General features: G+C 56.7%; 1 protein-coding gene across 4 annotated transcripts; it reads left to right on the top strand.

Moving 5' to 3' along the window:
- The first annotated feature begins 223 nt into the window (after window positions 1-223).
- Window positions 224-10351, top strand: FDXR (ferredoxin reductase). Of its 4 annotated transcripts, XM_010579289.1 has the most exons (12): window positions 224-317; window positions 410-507; window positions 1686-1781; window positions 3088-3210; window positions 3759-3872; window positions 4393-4494; window positions 5850-5957; window positions 6129-6213; window positions 6874-7073; window positions 7408-7579; window positions 8067-8240; window positions 8979-10351. In XM_010579289.1, the coding sequence occupies exons 1-12, from the start codon at window positions 287-289 to the stop codon at window positions 9107-9109; spliced, it is 1434 nt and encodes a 477-aa protein (XP_010577591.1). In that variant the 5' UTR covers window positions 224-286; the 3' UTR covers window positions 9110-10351. The 4 variants fall into 4 exon arrangements, with proteins under 4 accessions (XP_010577591.1, XP_010577589.1, XP_010577592.1 ...); XM_010579287.1 differs by lacking the exon at window positions 8979-10351 and having other exon boundaries at window positions 8067-8867; XM_010579290.1 differs by lacking the exon at window positions 8979-10351 and having other exon boundaries at window positions 7890-8158.
- Window positions 10352-17270: the final 6919 nt, after the last annotated feature.

The raw sequence follows: 17270 nt of genomic DNA, 5'->3' as shown, positions 1-17270 counted from the left end.
CGGGTCCGGGTCTGGGACTGGGTCCGGGAGCCCCCCGGTGCGTGGGGCCTGGGGCGTCTCCAGTACGGTGCTTTCTAGGGCCCTTCTCCGGAGCGGTTGACAGCCTCTCCGCCACCACCGGCCCCGGCCCAGCCGTAAGCGCCAAGGCCGCAGGCTTGGCCGAGCGCGGGGGCCGCCGGCCTTGACCTCGACCTCGAGGCGTTTCCGCCTCAAATCTCTTCGGGGGGACGCGCCGCCGGGCCGGGTACATAAACCCCGGCCTTCCTCCGCCACCCGGCTGCCCGCGATGGCCGGCGTGGGGGGACGAGCCCCTTTGGGTCGGTACCGGGCTGGAGGGAAGGGCTATGGCCGGGCCTGGGAGTTAGCACCTCGTGCGGCATCACGTCCTCTCTGTCCTTCACGCCTCCAGGTTTCAAGCGATGGCTGTCCTCGTCCGCCCCGGCTCCTCGCGTCTGCGTGGTGGGCAGCGGGCCCGCGGGGTTTTACACGGCTCAGCACATCCTCAAGGTACCGGGGTGGGATTTGGGGGTGGGTGAGGGCAGGGACCTGCTCGCTGAGGGAGGCAACTCCATGCTGCCTGGCTCGAAGGGGGTTGAGGAGTGGTTTTGTGGGCTCCCGGCCCCTCTCCAGCCAAGCCTGTGTGGTCGGGGGGCTGCGTGGGGCAGCCCAGACCCCACAGAGTCCTCCTGGGCCCCTTTGCCTGGGGTAAGTATTGCTGATGTCGTCCCTGCCCTGCCCCTGGGCCGTGCAGGCCGGACCCAGGCCTGGCCAGGTTGCTGCGAGTTCAGCCCAAGTGATTTTTCTGGAATCAAATAAGCAGCAGAGATCTGCCTCGCTCAGAGCTGTTGTCACCCAACAGGGTTGACATTAACTATGTGTTAAAGGGAATGTGTAGGACCTGCTCTCCTGCCTCCTCCTCCCCCAGCTGAATTAAGGCACACGGGTGATCCTTTACCCGGTGTCTGTAAATGTTGGTGCTTCGGGCAGTCAAATCTCTGTCGGGAAATGAGGCCCAAGCACAGAACTGGGCTGCTGGCACCGACCAGAGATGCAGCAGCTTAACCCCATCATTAAACTGTGCTGTGTTGTCTCCGGTACGTGTTGGAAAATAGCTGTTACTAAGCCTCAGGGACAAATTTCAGGGCTGCTTAATCTCTGGGAAGAGGCTGGCTCAAAATACAAGATAACAAAAGCCTTGCAGCAAAACATCTGTCTAAAGCTCTGACCCTGAGGTGACTCAGCTCCAGGGGATCTTGGGACACGGGCATCTCTGTGGAGGGCTGGCAGACAGCCTGGCAGGTCCACCAGCACCCAGGGTGCTGCGCTGGGTGCTCCCCAGCCAGTGTGGGGGCTCTTCCATCAGCCCCCCGGGTACGGGATAGCCACTGGTTTAGTGTGGAAGAGGAGCTGTGGATGGAGCCCCCCACAAGATGTACTTGATGGTGGTTGGGGTCACGCTCGCTGCTACACCTCACAATCTGAGCTGTCAGTAACAGGTACAGCATCATCCCGTGCATGGAAGAGCCTGGGAGAGGCTGATTCTGGCTACGGGATCTTCGTGCAACCCTTCCTCCTGCCCCGTATTTCCTCCAGCAGCAGGCGAGCGTTGCGTGTCCCTCCTGAGCTGCTGGGCTCACATGGCCTTTCTGTCCTCATCCCTTAACCGCGACTTCCTTCTCCTGCAGCACCACGGCGGGGCCCGAGTAGACATCTATGAGAAGCTGCCTGTTCCCTTTGGGCTCGTCCGTTTTGGGGTGGCCCCAGACCACCCCGAAGTGAAGGTTGGTGCTCGCCTCCTCCCTTGCCGTTGCGATTGAACACGATGATGGTGGTGGGTGCAGGCGAGGCAGTTGCCATCCTTTGTGGTGCCTCAAGGCTTGCTGTGGTGTGGAGCTGTCACACTGGAGAGGTCCAAATGTCCTCCTTGTCTGTGCTGAGACCCAGCAAGGCCACGGCTAGGTGATATGGGATGTCTGGCACTAGGGCTCTGGACAGCGGGTCAAAAACAGGGGCTTGTGATGGGAAGTGCTGCTCCTGGTGCTGGTCAGACTGGCCTAGAGCAAGACCAAGGAGCATAGATGGGTTTCTTTGTACCAGGAAACTTTAAGCTGGCAGAATCCTGCCCGCTCGCTGCAGTTGTTGTTTGCCTCTGCTGCGTTCATACCCATTCTGGTACAAATGTGTATCCTGGGAACACACAGATCTGCTCTTAGGAGTGATGGAGTTGGGCTGTAGGTGCACACCTAGGCAAAGAGAAGGTAAACCAAGGAGCTCTTTGAAATCAACCATATTCCTTTGCCTCGTAGTGGGCGTGAATTGTACCCAGGGGTATCTGCCGTGTCTGAACTGGGGTGAAGGTAGTTGGAGTGGTAGGACGCAGGAGATCCAGACACAGCAATATCTTGCGATGGTTTCCTTTAATCCCTGGAGATCATCAGACCAAAATGCCTGGATCCCTTTGAGCTGAGAGATGAGGAGTGGACATAACAGATGTGGGTTTTGGGCAGCTTCCGCCGTACGGTGGTATCCGTCCTGTTACCAGGCTGAGTCTGGCTGGAGCTGAAGGGGAAAAAGTGGTTGTTTTGCTGTGTAGCCCTGATTGCTCAGAGGAAAAGGCTTTGGGCGCCATCCTGCCCTGCATCCTCTCTTGGTGAAGTGGGTTTCAGAAAGGGTTGAGATGAGAGGCTGGCAAAGGGGGTCTGGCAGGCAGCACTCTCGATGGAAGGGGCTGTTTCGTGGGACTCCCTTGCAAGCCTCACCTCTGGGAAGGAGTTTTCTCCTATAGCAGGGTTTACTCAGAGGGGCCGAAGGTATTGAAAGTGACCTGTCCTCCCCAGGTGGGTGCAAAAGATGGATTTTCCTTTCCACAAAGGGTGGTGGAAAGAGTGCCAAGTCACAGCTGTGCTTATCTCCCTGTGAATTATCTGCGGCTGTTGTTAGATAAGAGTCTCAGAATAACTGACTCAGAGAGGGGGAGAAGCATCTCAAGGCTGCGGGTGACGGGAACGAGGACCTCCTGTCAGCAGCAGGCCTTGGCCCCGGCTGTGGCTTGGACATAACTCTCCGGCACTTGTTTGATCTCGGCAGAACGTGATCAACACCTTCACGCAGACGGCGCGCTCGGAACGCTGTGCCTACTACGGAAATGTCACTGTGGGGAGGGACGTCACGGTGGCAGAGCTGCAGCAGGCTTACCACGCTGTGGTGCTGGTGGGTACTGTGCCTCAGAGCCAGGGCTGCCTTAGCTCCCCAGAAGTCCTGGGGAAGGTCTGCAGGGTTATTCCCCACTGGGGTCTCAGGAAGAGGGTTTGGGCAAGGTGTTTCTGGGTGCCTTATTACCGTGGCAAACTCTCCCCAGCCTCGGGACAGCTCAAACGCTACAAGGCTTGTCTGAAGCCTTGGAGGGAGCATGTGCTAGAGCATGGCATCAAATGCAGGTCCCTGAAACCCCGCTGTAAGGGGCAGCGGTTGAGGAACCTCTTCCCTGTGATGGCCTGATACAGATTTGTCCCTCCTGTTCAGTCCTTAGCTTGTCATGCTCTGCCTTGGCCCAAGGAGGTCAAGTCAAGTTTGGCTCCGGAGCCCGGGGGATGAGGTGGATGAAGCCCCCGTGCTCAGGCTGTGTTTAGTCCTTCCATTGAGTATCCTGGTCCCCGGGAAGGGTTGGTAGCCGTGCAGTGTCCCTGGCAGCAGCTGGAAGGGGAGATTTGTGTTTTGGTATCAAACCCTGCACATCTCTGTGTCTGCTCCCTCCTCAGAGTTACGGTGCTGAAGATAACCGGGTCCTGGGGATCCCAGGGGAGAACCTTTCCGGCGTTTATTCGGCCCGAGCGTTCGTGGGCTGGTACAATGGGCTGCCTGAGAACCGGGACGTGAGTACAGCAGTGTGTTTCCCTGCCCTTCCTCCCCATCCTGCATCCCAACGCAGGCATTCAGCTCTAGATTAAGTCCTGAAAGGCCTGCAATTGGAAAAGATTAGCAGGCACCACGTTAAATCCTTCTTAGATGGTAGAAATGTGAACAATTTGCACATCAGTGAGAGCGGATTAGCTGGCTCTCTAGGTTGGCAGCACGTTTTGGCTGGGCCAGATGGGAACCTGGGTGGAGTGATCCTCTGCTTTGGCCTGAGGAGGTTTTTTGGCCAAAAGAGCTCCTGCTCCCAAGTTGCCATCACAGGAAGAGAGGGAGAGGCATCGGTTGGGGTGCCCAGAGTGGCTGTGTTGCTGTGTCTGCTTGGGAAGGCGGCTGGTGTGGAGTTTCCCCATCTGCACCACCTCTTTTTGGGGAAAGGAGGGGTGGAAGGGAATTTGGGTGTTGGGAACAGGTCCGAGGGGGCGGACATCATGGAGGCCAGGTGGATTTGCTCATGGATGGGTCGGTCTTTCCCCACAGCTGAAGCCCGACCTGAGCTGTGACACAGCACTGATTCTGGGTCATGGCAATGTGGCGCTGGATATTGCGCGGATCCTCCTGTCCCCACTGGATCTCCTCAGGGTGAGTCACAGGGGTACTCCATGCCACGAAGGCAGCTTGGGGCCCAAATTCACTCTCTGCTGGATGGGTGCTGGTTCCTGGCCATCTCGGCAAAATCTCAGACTCTCCTGTCTTTGGGATCTTTCCCCAGGGAAGGCTTTTGCCTCTCGGGTGCACCCTGTGGATTCACAGTCCATAGGGAGTGATCCAAGGCTGTGGCCATGCCTTGGGTAACGCTGCAGAGCTCTCTGCATTGCTGCTGCCTCCTGGGCTGCTGGTACCTAAAAAGTTGGCAACTGAGCTTCATCCCTTCCTTTCCTATGAGAAGCAAAGGAGGAGCTGCTTGTCCTTTTCCACCACCAAACTAGAAGCTTCTCCTGTTGGATTTTTTTTTTTTTTCCTACTGTAGTTGAGGGCAGCAGCCTGATTTCTGCTGGTAGCACTGGGCACACTGGTGGCTGGTCCAAGCTGGTGGACCTCTCCTGCTGCTGTGCTTCCTTAATAGACAGCTGGGAGCTGGTCTGCACCAGCTGTTCCATACAGCTGCTGCCCCAGATGTTGGCAGCAAAGGCTCTCCCTCCTGGAGAAATGCCATGAGGTTTGTTACAGCTGTGCAACAACTTCCTGTATTAATATCTAAATTAAATTAAAAAAAAAAAAAACAAAACTTGGAGATACTGCTAACCAGCGGCTAAAGCCAGCTGGGATGGGAAGCAGTGCTGCAAAGGACATGGCACTGGAAATGAGTGCCAGAGTGTGCAAGCTGTTTCCTGTTAAGAATATTGGTCTGGAATGGTTTATCCTGGTGTCCCTCCCATCATGTTTTCTCTAGAAAAGATCTTCTTGCGATCTAGATACATGCACACGACCGAAACAGAGCATAGGGTTGCTGCAAGATGCCAACCATCAGTCAAGCCCTGCCGAGCCGATGCTTGTGTTTGTGCTCGGAGTTGCCCTGGGTGGGCAGGCAGTGATTTAAGCTGTGGTTTGCAGTGGGTTTCACTCAAATGCCTGTATGTCCTGAGCTGGGAAGTCACCCAACAGCATCTGCAGGCACCCCAAAATTGAGATGACTGGAAGGCTTTGCTCTGTTAGCCCCAAGGTTAACCTGCTTGGGTCGATCCCCCAAGCCAATCTCACGGGATGCTGGCTTGTTACCTTTAGTGCATTATGGCCTCGGAAAGTACATTCAGTGATGAGGGACCAGCTGTGCAAATAGCTCTGTGCAAAGGGAGATGACTTGTTTTCCATCCTCACCCAGGCTCTCTGCATGCACAGCCTGCTTTTCTCCTGGTTTTTCACCTTTAGAGGCTGTGCCTTCCCCCCAGCTCCCTCCAGATCTGCCCTCGTCCCACTCTCCTGTCTCTGTCTTGCAGAAGACAGACATCACTGACAGCTCCCTGGCAGCTCTCGCCTGCAGCAAGGTGAAGCGTGTCTGGCTGGTTGGGAGGAGGGGACCTCTCCAAGTTGCTTTCACTATCAAGGTAAGGCTGGGGGTGCTGGAGGGCAGCCTTGAGGCCCAGGGTATCCATCGCTGGTGGGGAGAGGTGGTCTAGGGATGGGTGGGGAACCCAGGCTGCTGAGGGAAGAGGGCCTGGGGCTGTTGGACAACCTCTGTGCACTGGAGGTAACATCTTCCTGCCTGCAATTCCCAGGAGCTGCGGGAAATGATAAACCTGCCTGGTGCCAGACCTGTCCTGAACCCTGCTGACTTCACAGGCCTTGAAAATGCTATTAAAGGTGAGGGAAATGTGCCATGCTCTTCCAGACAGGGACTCACCTTGACAGGTGAGTGGCCAGGAGTGATCTGGAGATGCTCAGAATATGCATCAGAGAAACTCTTTGCCCTGTGCTTAATGCATGGTGTGTGAAAGCCAGGTGACCATGATGTGGCTCATCCTTAGAGTGCTAGGAGGCCACAAAGACCAGGGAACAGCCTGTTTTTGTGTTTGTGCAGTCATTTTGCTGCTTGGGTGTGATGCTTTTACTCTCTGTGTGATGAGGGCAGGAGATTTGGGAGGGCTGGGGGAGCCTTGCAGGAGAGATCCCAAGGCTGTTGATTTAAGAGCTTCCTGCAGACCTAAAAAGAAAACACTGAGTTCAAGGGTGTCCAGAGACTTGCTCTTCTCCACAGGCTGCTGCCTCTGAACACCAGCAAGACAGCGAAATCACAGGCTTTGATTTGTGTATCCCACTGGCTTCAAGCCTCAGGAGCTCTCCTGGTCACTTTGACTTGTAGTTTGTCATCTCAAAGGCGTCGGACTCCCATCAGCATGACAAACTCCAGATGGACACACATACCACTGAAACTGTCTTGACATGATCTCGGCTCAGCTCAGTGCCATGTCCCAAGGGGTTTTTGCTGAGGTTCCTGTTCTGCAGATCTTTCTTTCTTCCTAGATGCCCCCAGGCCCAGGAAGCGACTGACTGAGCTGATGATTAAAACAGCCCTAGAGAAGCCTGCGGAGAAGGTGATGGAGGCGCAGGCAGCAGCCCCCCGGGAGTGGGGGCTGAAGTTCCAGCGCAGCCCCCAGGAGGTGCTGCCCACCGCTGATGGGAGGCGGGCGAGGGGCATCCGCATGGCCCTGACCCACCTGGAGGTACGGGCTCGTGGCGGGGCTGGTATGGCCCTAAGCAGGGCTGCAGGGATGGAGCAGGACACTGCTGCATCCCTGCAGCCCTTGGGAATCTCTCCAAAGACAGCTTTGTGTTCCCTGGCTGGTTGGAGTGGTGGCTGGCAGGCTCTTGGGGAAGCTGGTACCACTGACAAGAGCCTTTCATCTTCTAAAGGGAGCTCCTTCCATGTTGCTACTGCTGCAGAAAGGACTTTAGCAAATACCTAGGGATCAAAGATGCCAAAGGGGACTGGAGGAAGCTGCTGCTCTGAATCTGGTGATTGTCTGGTGGTCAGTAGCCTCTTCCTCCTCCTTTCAGGGTTTGGGTGACTCTGCTAAATCTGTCCCCACTGGAGACATGGAGGAGCTGGAGTGCGGGCTGGTACTCAGCAGCATTGGCTACCGGAGCCTGCCCTTGGACCCGGTGGTACCCTTCGACACCCAGCGCGGCGTTATCCCCAACAGCTCAGGCAGAGTGGAGGGCGTTCCAGGTCTGTATCCGCCGGGATGTGTGTGGGATGTGTGTTGAGCACAGCTGGTCAGTTGGGGGCTTTGGGGTGGGAAGCTCCGTTTACCAAAGGCACTGATACAAGGCGGTCGCGTGCCACAGTCAGAGAGTGGAAACTGAGGAAACGAGCTGCCTCTGTCAGGCGTTAAGAACTGGCCCGTCCTCAGCTTGCGTTAGGGGTGTCTGGTTTTGCAGCAAACAGCGCTGAAGATTATGGTGGTTTTACTGGGCCTTGGAGTCTGTTAGTGAAGCAATCAATACAGCCCATACAGCTGCTTAGTGCTGGTCTGCAGGTACACAAATTCCTGTGACAGCACCATCGAAGGGCCTCGCTCTGTTCCCACCATAGGGGTGGATTCTTCCACCACTCACAGCTTGATGTGACGCCAGGGACAGGGCAAGGACTTGCAGCCAGGAGGGTCCACAGCCACGTGCTGGACCGAGCCTGGCTGCTCTGTGTGCCCGGGCAGGTCTGTACTGCAGCGGGTGGGTGAAGAGAGGACCCACGGGCGTGATCATCACCACCATGAACGACAGCTTTGACACTGCCCAGTCTGTGCTGGAGGATCTCCAGCTGGGCGTGCTGGACGTGTCCACCTCCAGAGAAGGCTTTGGGGCCGTGGAGAGCATCCTGCACAGCCGAGGTCAGTGCTGGGGGGGTGTGAGCGGCTCTAGCAGCCAGCATGAAAGTATGATGCAGCCAAACTCCTCCTGGATCGTATCCTGGGGCAGTGAGTCCTGCGAGCCGCTTTTGGGAGCAGAGTCTGAACCATGGAAATGTGTTGTGCTGCTGTCATTTCATTGCTCCAAAGCCCAGGGAGAGCAGGACTTGCATTCCCTCAAAGTCGGTGTCATTGCTAAGGTTAATGACCACTTTTGGGGAAGGGCCATTAAAAGCAGCATGGACCTTGGGTAAAATGTCACTGTCAGCTGCCTAGACAGCAAGCTATTGCTCTTGAGTGGTTTTCCTAGTAATCCTTCCAGGCAAGTTGGGGGAAAGATTAAAATGCCCAAGAGAGTAATTTGCTGTTGCTGTGTTTAAAGGCATTCAATTAAAGTGTGTGTGTGTTTTGCCTCTTAACTGTCTGAGGTTTAGCAGTGAACTGGAAGCATTTTGTCCCCTAAGGTGGTGTCGTGCTTGCCATTGTTACGGCTTGCAAAGGTCTGACTGATTTGAGTCAACTGGAACCTGCCATCCCTCTCCTCACGGTGTTAGAAATTATTATTCCTTCGTGAGGCTGAAGTCTGATGCCGTGTTGGAAAAGGGCAGGGTTTGCTGGCACATCACGTCCCTGCTAACGGGGGAGGTGAGGCTGAACTCATTTTTACTTGAGTAAAGTAAAAGGTTAAGTTCTCTCTCCCATCTCTTGCCGTCACCTCAGGGGTCCGTCCTGTTTCATTCTCGGACTGGGAGAAGATAGATGCTGCTGAAGTGGCAAGAGGCAAAGCTGCCGGCAAACCCCGGGAGAAGATAGTGGATCCTCAGGAGATGCTGCGGCTGATCGGTCACTAAAGCAGCAGCAATGGGAACATGGTGCTGGTCCAGCTGGTAATGCCAGCGGGTTATAGACAGGGCCCGGGAGCACAGGGCTTGTGCCCGGGGCTAGTGGCCGCTCTGGGGAGGTGTGTGACACTTGAGCCTCTCTAGTAACGATGAACTCGAGTTCCCAAAGTGAATGTCTCAAAACATCTGAAGCTGCTGGCTGGCCCCACATCTTTGCAGCTGGCTGCCACTCCTGGGGGTGATTCTTGTCATTCGTGTCCTTTGAGCATTAATGAATTGGCTGGCACAGGTGAGGGGAGATGTGCACCTGGCAGGAGTCCTGGCCACACACTTTTCCCCATGGCAAGCCACACGGAGAAACTTTGTTGTGTCTTGCTCTCTCCCCTTTAAGCCACAAGCTTCATTGCCTTGTCATTCGTGCCCGAGCAGGCTTCTTTTCATAATAATTGTTTTTTAAATAAACCCTTCCAGGAAAGCCAAATTGGACCTGCTGCTTGAGTCTGGCTTCTTTGTCTGTGACTGCCTTAATCTCGGAGCAGCCAGCCGAGCACTGCGTCTCCTGCAACATGTCCCAAGGCAAGGCAGCTCCTCTCATGCAGGGAGGGACTGTTTGCTTGTTGTAAGCTCTAAACAAACAGACAAGGGCATTAATTTGCTTTCTGCATCCCACAGTTTAAACACTGGCAGAGCCTGGGTTCTAGCTTGTGGGGTGGACTGGGATAACAAGTATGTAACTGCCTTGTTCCAGATCATGAGGGATCCAGTGTTGGTACCTGCCAGCACTGACTGGTGCAAGCAGTGCCTCGAGCCCTTTCACTTAATTCACTGGTGGGGATTTTTTTTTTGGCCTGTGTGTTTTGAAGCTTATTAAATGCTTCTTTTAGCCCAAATTGACTACGGTGATGGTGTCAGGTTTTAAGCCAGATTACAAGCCGTGAGCCGTAATCTCCTCTTTATCCGTGGTGCAGGGGCCGCGTCAGCGTGGCCCCCTCCCCTGGCCATCCTGCCACCCACGCTGTCCCCGACCTCCTGTGCTCCCCGCGGGAGCACTGCAGGATTGCAACCGCTCCTCTCTGACCTGTGTAAATGGTGACAATGGCAGTTGCTGGTGACTATGTGTTAGAAACAAATTAGGCTCCGTGATGGAGGCAGAGGGTAAATCAAGCCAGGGCAGCCGGTGGGGGTTTGTCTCAGGTCTGCGCTCAACCTCCATCTCTGCTGAGCCCTCTCCCATGGTAGAGGGCTTGTCCACCGGGCGCTGTACTCCCACCCCATCTCTGGTCCAGCCTTAGGGAAGGGAGATCTCTGGCTTCTCTCTTTTTTTCCTTTTTTCCCTCCTTCCTTTTCTATTTAAATCTCATTTGCAAGCTCATTAAGAAACTCAGGAAATGTGATACTGGGAACTCGTACGCAAACGAGCAATAAAGCTTTTGTCGAACAGCTGCTTGTGTGATGTGGCTGTTGTTACGTCTCGCGGCTGATGCAGTCCTAATGCTGAACTCTTGAGCGGGAGATTACATCAGCTCTGGGTTCGGAGGTGAAGAAGCGCTTTGGAAAGGGGGGTGTGGAGGCGAGGGGGTCGTGCTCCGGGCAGGGAGCAGCCGTTTCGGTAGATAGCCAAGCCAGAAACGTGACAGTGAAGGGGTGGTTGTGGCTGCATCAAATCTGCAGGTATCAGGAAAAGATAAGCCAGCTCTTCCCCAGGGTTTTCTTCCACATCGCCTTGAATGTTGATGTCAGGGTGTTTTTGTAGCCATGATGCAGGCCACCGTGCTTGTGGTGAGCACGGCAAATGGCTGTTCCCAAACTGGTGGTGCTTCAGAGTAGTTTTGGGGCTGTGATAACGGATGAAGGGGAGCATCTTTCCTTGCTCAACCCAGAACTTGGCCAAGGCCCTGGGGTTAATGCTGGGCTGAGGGAAAGCCATGGGATGATCAAGGTCAGCGAAGGGCGGGGATGGAGGGCAGAGCCTCGTGGGCAGAGGAAGGATCATCACGATTCTGTAAATCCTTATTCCATACCTCCAGCTCCCCTTTCCTCTGCTGCCTGCATCCCCAAGCCCCAGCCGGGTGTCCTGCTGCCTCCTGCCTCCCCATTTCCATCTGGTCCTCTCCATCCTTCTCTCCAGGGACCGGGATGCGTCTGGCTTCCCCGTGAAGGTCCTTATCCCCGGTCGCCGTGTCGTTAGGTGGCGCTGGGAGGCCGGTAACGGGGAGAAAATTGGGGCTGAGTGGGGATGGAGGGGTGACCTGGCACCCCTGGGGCTGGGTGTGTGTGTGGGGGTGACCCAGCTCTCTCGCTGCCTGCAAAGCTCCAGCAGCCTGCCTGGGCTCTGAGCAGGCTGGGGGGCCCAGTTCGGTCGGGTTCTGCTTTTAGGCACGATTAACCTTGTGTTTGCTCCAGGTATGTCCCGGCCACGGTGGTCCGAGGGGCGAGGGGGGACAGCCTCGCTGGGCAGCCACCCCCTCGCCCTCCACTCTCTTGAGCAGCCGGAGGAGCAGCTCCAAAGCCATTTTCCACAGCCGGCAAGGCGATGCTCTGAGTGACACCAGTCTGCTGTTGGAAAGAGGCCTGAAAAGCTGAAAGTCGTCGCTGCCAGCTCTTAATGTGGACTTCCCTGCTCTGATGAGTTATGGCTCAGCTTAGCTTTAATGAGACTGCACAAAGCTGGTGGAGATCAGCATCTGGTGAAGGATGGCCTCGAGACCCGCCAGGCAAGGCTGTGTGGTTCCCTTCTCGCAGCTCCCCGTGTCACGCTTTCCTTGCTGTCTTGTGTGCTGCTCTGAAAGGCAGCCAGGCTGGATACAGAGCAGAGAGAGCTCATCACGGCGTGGGATGGTTGCACAGTAAGTGCTGTTCAGTTGGGTCTTTGCAACCTCCTGCTGCTGCTTTGCGCCCCTGTGCCTCGGTTTCCCCGGTCTGCAGAGCTGTGCGGGCTAGCTCTTCTCTCCCCTGGGACTCCTGCCTTGCATGGGCTGCTGGGCAGCTTGGAGTAATCCAGGGAAGAAGCAGGTCTGAGACACCCCAGAAGCTCCTGTCGATGCCGCCTTTTGCAATTACACCTGGGAGACAAGTGCAGAGGCTTTCATTGGCTTTGCTAATAGGCTGCTTGCTGAACTCGGCCTTTTCAAATGAGTATTTAGAGCCCATGAAGTGGGAGGTTACCTGTGCTCTGGAATAAGGGAAAAACCAGCTTAAGTCAGATCCCTGGCCCAGCAGTGAAGAGCTGTGCTCCAGTTTAAAGGCCAGCTCTGCGACCAGAAGAATGGTTGAAAAAGCTTTCCCACAGCATGGCTAATATATAATTTTCCAGCCCCATCCCCGGAGTTAGCGTGGCCGCAGAGGCGGTGTCCGGTTTTACGCCGTCCCCTCGCCACATGAATCACCGAATTGCGGCATCCGCTGCCGGGAGCCTGGGTGAGTCCGTCTGCACCGGGGCTTCGCCGGGAACAGATGGCTCCGGAGAGTGCTGACTTCAGCGCTTTGGCTGAGCACAAGCATCGGCCCCTGAGTGTACCCTCCCCTCGCCGCTTGCTCTCCTGGGCACGTCTTCTCGTACCTTGTGCGCTCTTCTCTCCGGATCCACACCCAGCCCCGGACAGGCATGGCAAACAGGTTGGGGTTGGGGTACCAACCTCTGGGGTCACTGGAGTGGGTTACCAGCCCCACTGCACCTAGGGAACCGCTTCCCCTGTGGCACATCATCACCCCTTCTCCGAAAGGACCCCAAGCACATCCTTGGCTCCAGACCCACCAGAGGCTCATGGTTTCCACTCCCAGCCTGAGAAACCTAACCTTCCAGGGACCCGCACTCCCCAAAGTCTTGCCCGCAGTCGGAGGGCTGTGCTGGGGAAGGCAGCGGTGCTGCGGGGGCCCCGCAGCGGCTGCAGGGCGGCCGTGTGGGGCTGAAGGTTTTTCCCCCTGCTTGGGGTGAATTACTTTGGAAATGGGGGCTGCATGAGCCCATTTCCCGAGGTTGGGAGGGGAGCAGAGGTGAAGGAGATGTAAACTCCCAGCAGCTGCTTCGAGGAGCTATTTAGGGATACGACAGCGGCAAATAAAGTTGGAGGGCGAGGGCTGGTTACGCCCCAGAAAGAAGCGATATCCTCCTTTCCTGGGAAATTTCCATTTCCAACCCGCTGGCTTTGGCTGCCTCATCCCCAACCTCTGGGGCAGTCCTGCAGACACACACCACCCCAGGAGGAGGAATTATCCCTGCAGGGATGAAACCATCCCTGTTTATTTTAGCTCCCTTAATTACTGTGAGGGTAGGACGCGGTGGCAGCGGAGCGGAGCTGAGCCGGATCCATGCCGTGCATGCACCGTGCACAGCACCATCCCCGTGGCTTCTCTCCCACCTTTCTCCTCGCTCCGCTTTCTGCCTCGATTGCTTTTGTGACTGCTGGGATCCAAGATACCGGCCAGCTCTGTGTGGTTATTTAAGCACCTGAATCCCCTTATGGGATGGAGCAGATGGAGAGGGGGGATGGTGCCTGGGGGTGACCTGGGAGCCGAAGGCAGCACAGGGGGAAGGTGATCTACACCCATGTTTTCTTCTTAAGTGAGACCTAGAGGGCCAGGGCGAGGTGGGTGCCCAGGAGTAGGAGTGGCTGGGCTCAGACCTTCTTAATTTTTGGCCAGACTTCTGGGGAACGGGGGTTGGCAGCCGACAGGCAGGAGTGGGATGGGTGCAGGTCCGGGGTTAAATCTCTGGTGTCACAAGTGTCACCTGCAAGGCTCAGCTCTGGCAGAGGGACCTGTGGGCATGGTGCTGTGTTCGCCCTGTCCCACGTCGGATGCTGTTAGCGGGATGCAGGCTCCTGTGGGGACAGCCCAAGCGGGCTGTGTCACCCAGCTGCCACCCTGCCCTTCCAGGGATGGCTCCGGCTTTGTGCTGGCAGTGCACAGACCTGCGCCCTCTCCTTCCCAAAGTCCTGGTTTAGGATGCATTCAGGTTAAAAACTTCTGGCTAAGTTTCTCCTACGAATAGGAGGCTGACGGTAGGGGCTTGCCTTGCAGAACTGGAAATATTAAAGGGACTGGCTTGAGCTGTGCGATGCTGCCGTGGCTGTGGGTGCTGCCTTGGGGGTGGATGCTGTGGGTAGGAGCTTGGGTGCGGGTTTATGCTGGGAATTGATGGGTTCCCATTGACTCTGCAGGGCTGGGGGTGGGGGGCAGAACAGATGTGGCTGGGGTAGGATGCACTGTATGGGGCTTTATCCCAGCTTGGGATGCGAGGTGCCAGTGGGGTTGTGATGGGATGCAAGGAGCCTGCATGGAGCCCAAGGCACTTCTCCAACACCGATGCTGGCCTGGATGCGTTAGTAGTGCAAAGCTGGACCAACATCTGCCTCCCAAACCAGTCCTCCCACATGCCCCTCACTCCCCCAGCCCAGCTGCTGGCAGGCTCTTCCCTGCAGGAGGTGGCTGCACACCAGGAGCTGTCGGAGTGCGGTGCCTTGCATTTATCAACCTGCTTTCAGAGTCTCCTGCAAGAAAAGATGCCGGGGAAAGGTAATGGGGTGATGGAGAAGCTGGCTGAGCTCCCTCTTGTCGGGACTGCGCAGTGGATGAGGGACATGAGGGTCCCGCGCTGGGGTACCACCCCAGCGGTGTGAAGGAGGAGGATGAAGGAGGTGGGAAGGCAGCTTCATGCCTGAGTTATCCCCACACAGCCCAGAAAGCTGGACAAAGAGGGCACAGCATCCCCGGAGAGGGTGGCACCTAGGGGATGGCGAAGTCAGAGGTTTCCCACCAGGAGGAAAAGTCCAGCTGCACCCTTGGGGTTGTGGGCTTCATCTCGGGGTGCCATTGCTACTTCTGTTTCAACCTGGACCTTTGTAGCCATCAGGGCACTTTTTTTTGAATGTAAAAAGGACTTTTGTTGTTTAAATGCACAAATAAGGTATTTTGACGATTGCAGAACAGCTCCCATAAGCTGCCTCCTGACATGGTGGCCCAGACCCAGCAGCAGGCTGGATTTGGGGAATTGCTGCATTTTCCCCCAGAAAAATGTTGTGGGTTTTGTTTTTTAAGACACTGAAAGATTTTGCCAGGAAAACTGAAAACCTGGAGGAGAGCTCTCAGAGCAGCCGCTCACTCTGCAGCCTGAACTGTGAGCTGCTGGCCAGGGCTTTAGCTGGGTTTGACTCCCAAGGGAGAGGAGACATGGCTGGGGGTGGCATGTGTGTCACCACCGATCCTTGCCCTCTGCTGCTTGTCCCCACTGCAGACACCCTCCAGCTGTGCCCAGCTGAGCGCCAGACCTGGGTTTGTCTGTCTGTCCCACGTGTGGGGTTTGGGCTGTGATGGGCGTTAAATGTCCCATGGGATGGAGATGCTGGAGGGTCACAGGTGCGATGGGGGAGCCGGGTATTGCCCTGGGGGGGGTGTTGCTGTTGCCCCCCCTTGTCCCACCTGGATGCTGGCAGCTCTGCTGGGAAACATTTTCCCCATGAAACATTACCAGGGCTGAAATAGAGACCCTCCAAGGGATCCAGCCTGGGGAGCAGCCGGTCCCAGGAGGGGTAAATGAAGCCCCTGAGCTGCCAGGGGAGTACTAATGGCAGTACTAATGGTACTAACTGGCTCAGGGTTTCTGTGCCAGCCCCAAGGCAGCAGGTTCTGGGAAAGCTGGTCCCCCAAGCCCAGTCACAGCCGACCGTGAAGGCAACAGAAGGGGTTAAATGCAGCCGCTGCTGCTGTCAATGTTAAACGCAAAAGCCACCCTTTTGTTGCCCTGGGAAAAGGGTTTGAGGCATCGAGGACCTGTTGCTAACCCTTAAGTCTCTCCTTGGGCAAGAGAGAGGCAGTGCTGCCAGAATCAGGCAGTGGTGGGCAGCTGGGGGAGCAGGATGCGGCCAGCAGGTAACAGACAGAGGGGTGCAAGGTCCCATGTCCCCCATCGCCCCGAGCCCCCACACCGCAGCAGCCTCGGAGATTTGGCTGAGCTCTCCTGCAGAGACAGCGGGTGCTGCTTTTACAGGGATTAAAATGAAACATTTTTTTTTCCCTTTTCTCCATTTTTTGGCATCTCTTGCAACCCCGAGGTGCCCTGAGGGCATCCGCAGCACCCAGGCAGCGGGTGGCCAGGCTGCCTTGGGGACGGGGGACAGTGTGGGGAGGTCCTGCATCATGGCTAACCACAAGCATCAGGTTTTTAGGCAGGCTGAAACCTCTCTGGAAACAGCCTTTCCAGGCCCTGGCAGCCACAGGGATGCTGCTGCAGGTGGCTGCAGTGCCAGGTTGGGTGGCAGCCACCCGAAAGCCCTAAATGACTTGCTTTTGGGTGGCCGTGTCCCCGAGTCAGGCATCTGCACCTGAGGAAGGCAGGAGGGCAGCGCCTGGGCACAGACACTGCTGGTACCCCGCACCGGCAAAGATGGGCAGATGCTCTTGTGGGGGTGATGCCCAGCGTTTTGATGGCTCTGAGCCGGGGCACAGGGATGTTCTGGAGCAGCTGCCCTTCATGGCAGAGCCTGAACTGGGGTCTGGCCCCTGCCAGGCCCTGCTGGGAGCCATGGTCCCTCTGCCCGCAGCCTGGCTGCTGCAGAGCACAGACTGGTTTTGGGGCAGACTGGGCACCCAGCTGGGGGCAAGAAGACCCCAGCAGAGCCCCTGCCCATCTTCCCCTTTCCTTTGCTGGATCTGCCCCCCTCTCTCCCCCCAGTCTGGCTTGCTCTAAACCAGTGCTGCGGGATCAGCTGATGCTTTAATACTGGCCCTGGCGACAGCTGGAGGATGCTGCTGCCTGCGGGGGCTTTGCTCTGTGTCACCCCCCCCTCCCTGTGACCTATGGGGACCCTGGGGCTGCCCTGAGCCGGCTGGGGGGCACCAGGGGTGGGCAGCTGGCCAGTCCCCACCAGTTCAGTTAGCAAAGGGCTAGAAAATTTTTTTTTTTTTTTGGGGGGGGATGGGAGTCCAACTGCAGCCATTTGCACCCCTCCAGCTCTTCCTGGGGCTGGGGCGGCAGGCAGTGCCCGGGATGGGGGGGGCTGTGCCATTTTGCGGTGGGTTTTCCCTCCTGGGAAGGGAGGAGGGGGGACGAAGGAGATGAGGGTCTTGCCCCCTGCCCTCCCCAGCGCTGGGTGCAAGGGGAGCGGGGCAGGTTTTGGCAGAAGAGGGCTGCCCGCCTTCACCTCCCCGACCCCCCCCCTTTCTCCCCGGGGCT

Source organism: Haliaeetus leucocephalus, unplaced genomic scaffold, assembly GCF_000737465.1.
Source record: "Haliaeetus leucocephalus isolate CR32 unplaced genomic scaffold, Haliaeetus_leucocephalus-4.0 Scaffold657, whole genome shotgun sequence".
Classification (NCBI taxonomy): domain Eukaryota; kingdom Metazoa; phylum Chordata; class Aves; order Accipitriformes; family Accipitridae; genus Haliaeetus; species Haliaeetus leucocephalus.
This window is presented reverse-complemented; position numbering and strand designations above follow the sequence as displayed.